The sequence below is a fragment of the Myotis davidii genome, unplaced genomic scaffold, assembly GCF_000327345.1.
Source record: "Myotis davidii unplaced genomic scaffold, ASM32734v1 scaffold800, whole genome shotgun sequence".
Taxonomy (NCBI): Eukaryota; Metazoa; Chordata; class Mammalia; order Chiroptera; family Vespertilionidae; genus Myotis; species Myotis davidii.
This window is the reverse complement of record NW_006292343.1, coordinates 217,861-219,341: the sequence shown is the minus strand read 5'-3', so window position 1 is coordinate 219,341 and position 1,481 is coordinate 217,861. Positions and strand designations below refer to the sequence as shown.

Sequence of the window (1,481 nt, the reverse complement as noted above, 5' to 3'; positions counted from 1 at the left end):
GCCACCCCGCAGCCCCGCAGTCGGGCCGGCTCTGCCCGGTCGGCCACGGCCCCGCTGCGAGCCACCCAGGATTATTCGCTTCTGGCTCCAGCAGCGGAGAAGGCGCGCCGGGCGCTGGTGGCCGCGGCGCCAGCTCCTCCTCCTTCTGCTGCTCCTGCTCCCCGGGCGAGCGCGCAGCCCCGAGCCCGCCCCGCGCCTCCGGGAGCCCTCCCCCCGCTGCTCCCATGCGCGCGGGTGGGTCATGAGCACAGCGCCCTCGCTTTCTGCCCTAAGAAGCAGTAAGCAAAGCGGCGGCGGCGGCGGCGGTGCGGACCCTGCCTGGACCAGCGCGCTCTCTGGAAATAGCTGCGGCCCCGGCCCAGGCTCGTCCCCGGCCGGCTGCACCAAGCCTTTTGTGCACGCCGTGCCCCCTTCTGACCCTCTCCGCCAGGCTAACCGACTGCCCATCAAGGTGCTGAAGATGCTGACCTCACGGACTGGCCACATTTTGCACCCCGAGTATCTGCAGCCCCTGCCTTCCACTCCCGTCAGCCCCATCGAGGTAAGGACTCTCTCCCTGGATGGTGCTGGGATGGTACCACCCTGGCTTTCGCTTCACGGAATTTCTCTTGGGATCTGGGGGTGGGGGTGGGGGTCGAAGTGATTCAGCTCCCGGTGGGAAGAGAGGATAGTGCTCCCGCACCTTAAAACTAGGGCGGAAAGGTGGGGGGAGGTACGCTGGGGTGTGAATGTTAGGGGGCAAGGCAACCAAAACTTGTTCTTCCCTTTGGTATAAAAGCGCCTAGCCCGACCCAGGCCCACTTTCTGCCCAGAAGGCGGACGGAGCCCGAAAAAACGGTTCCCAAGTCGCAGTCCTCGGGTTCCCCAGAAGCTGGTACACAGCTTCTCAGGCGGAAACCTCCTGAACCCTTAACTCTGAAGAATAGGGATGGGATGGCGGGGGCGGGGGGTGTACAGTTCTGGGTCTAGGAGTCAGAAACCAAAACATTTTGTGAGTTTTTTTAAAATCCAGTTTAGCGCTTAGCAAGGACATGTAAGATCCAGTTTGGGGGAGAGAGGAGTCTGCTACCTTTCTCCTCACATGAGTTTTTTCAGCCTGTGTGTGTGTGTGTGTGTGTGTGTGTGTGTGTGTGTGTGTGTGTAGGGGTGCCGCCTAGAATTGCGCCTCGGGGCTGGGAGGATCTTTGCGGCGGCGGAGGGGTGGGGGTGGGGGCGTTGGAATCCTAGAAGCCAGGGTTCTAAAGGATCTCCCCTTGTTTCTTTTTGTGCCCCCACCACCACCCACGAATGACCCCGCAGCTGGATGCTAAGAAGAGCCCGCTGGCACTGTTGGCGCAGACCTGCTCGCAGATCGGGAAGCCCGACCCCTCGCCCTCCTCCAAACTCTCCTCGGTCGCCTCCAATGGGGGCGGCGCGGGCGGTGCCGGCGGCGCCGGGAGTGACAAGGACGGAAAGTCGGGGCCCCTCAAGCTGAGTGACAT

The 1,481-nt window shown here is 63.0% G+C and overlaps 1 protein-coding gene across 1 annotated transcript in view; it reads left to right on the top strand.

Annotated features, from left to right (window-relative positions):
* The first annotated feature begins 6 nt into the window (after positions 1–6).
* The window catches only part of ZNF503 (zinc finger protein 503), a 2,650-nt gene continuing 1,175 nt past the window's right edge, over positions 7–1,481 (top strand). The window contains exons 1-2 of the mRNA XM_015565366.1: positions 7–541; positions 1,300–1,481. Of these exons, the coding sequence (XP_015420852.1) occupies positions 242–541; positions 1,300–1,481 (482 nt within the window). The 5' untranslated portion in view covers positions 7–241. The remainder of the gene's footprint in view (positions 542–1,299) is intronic.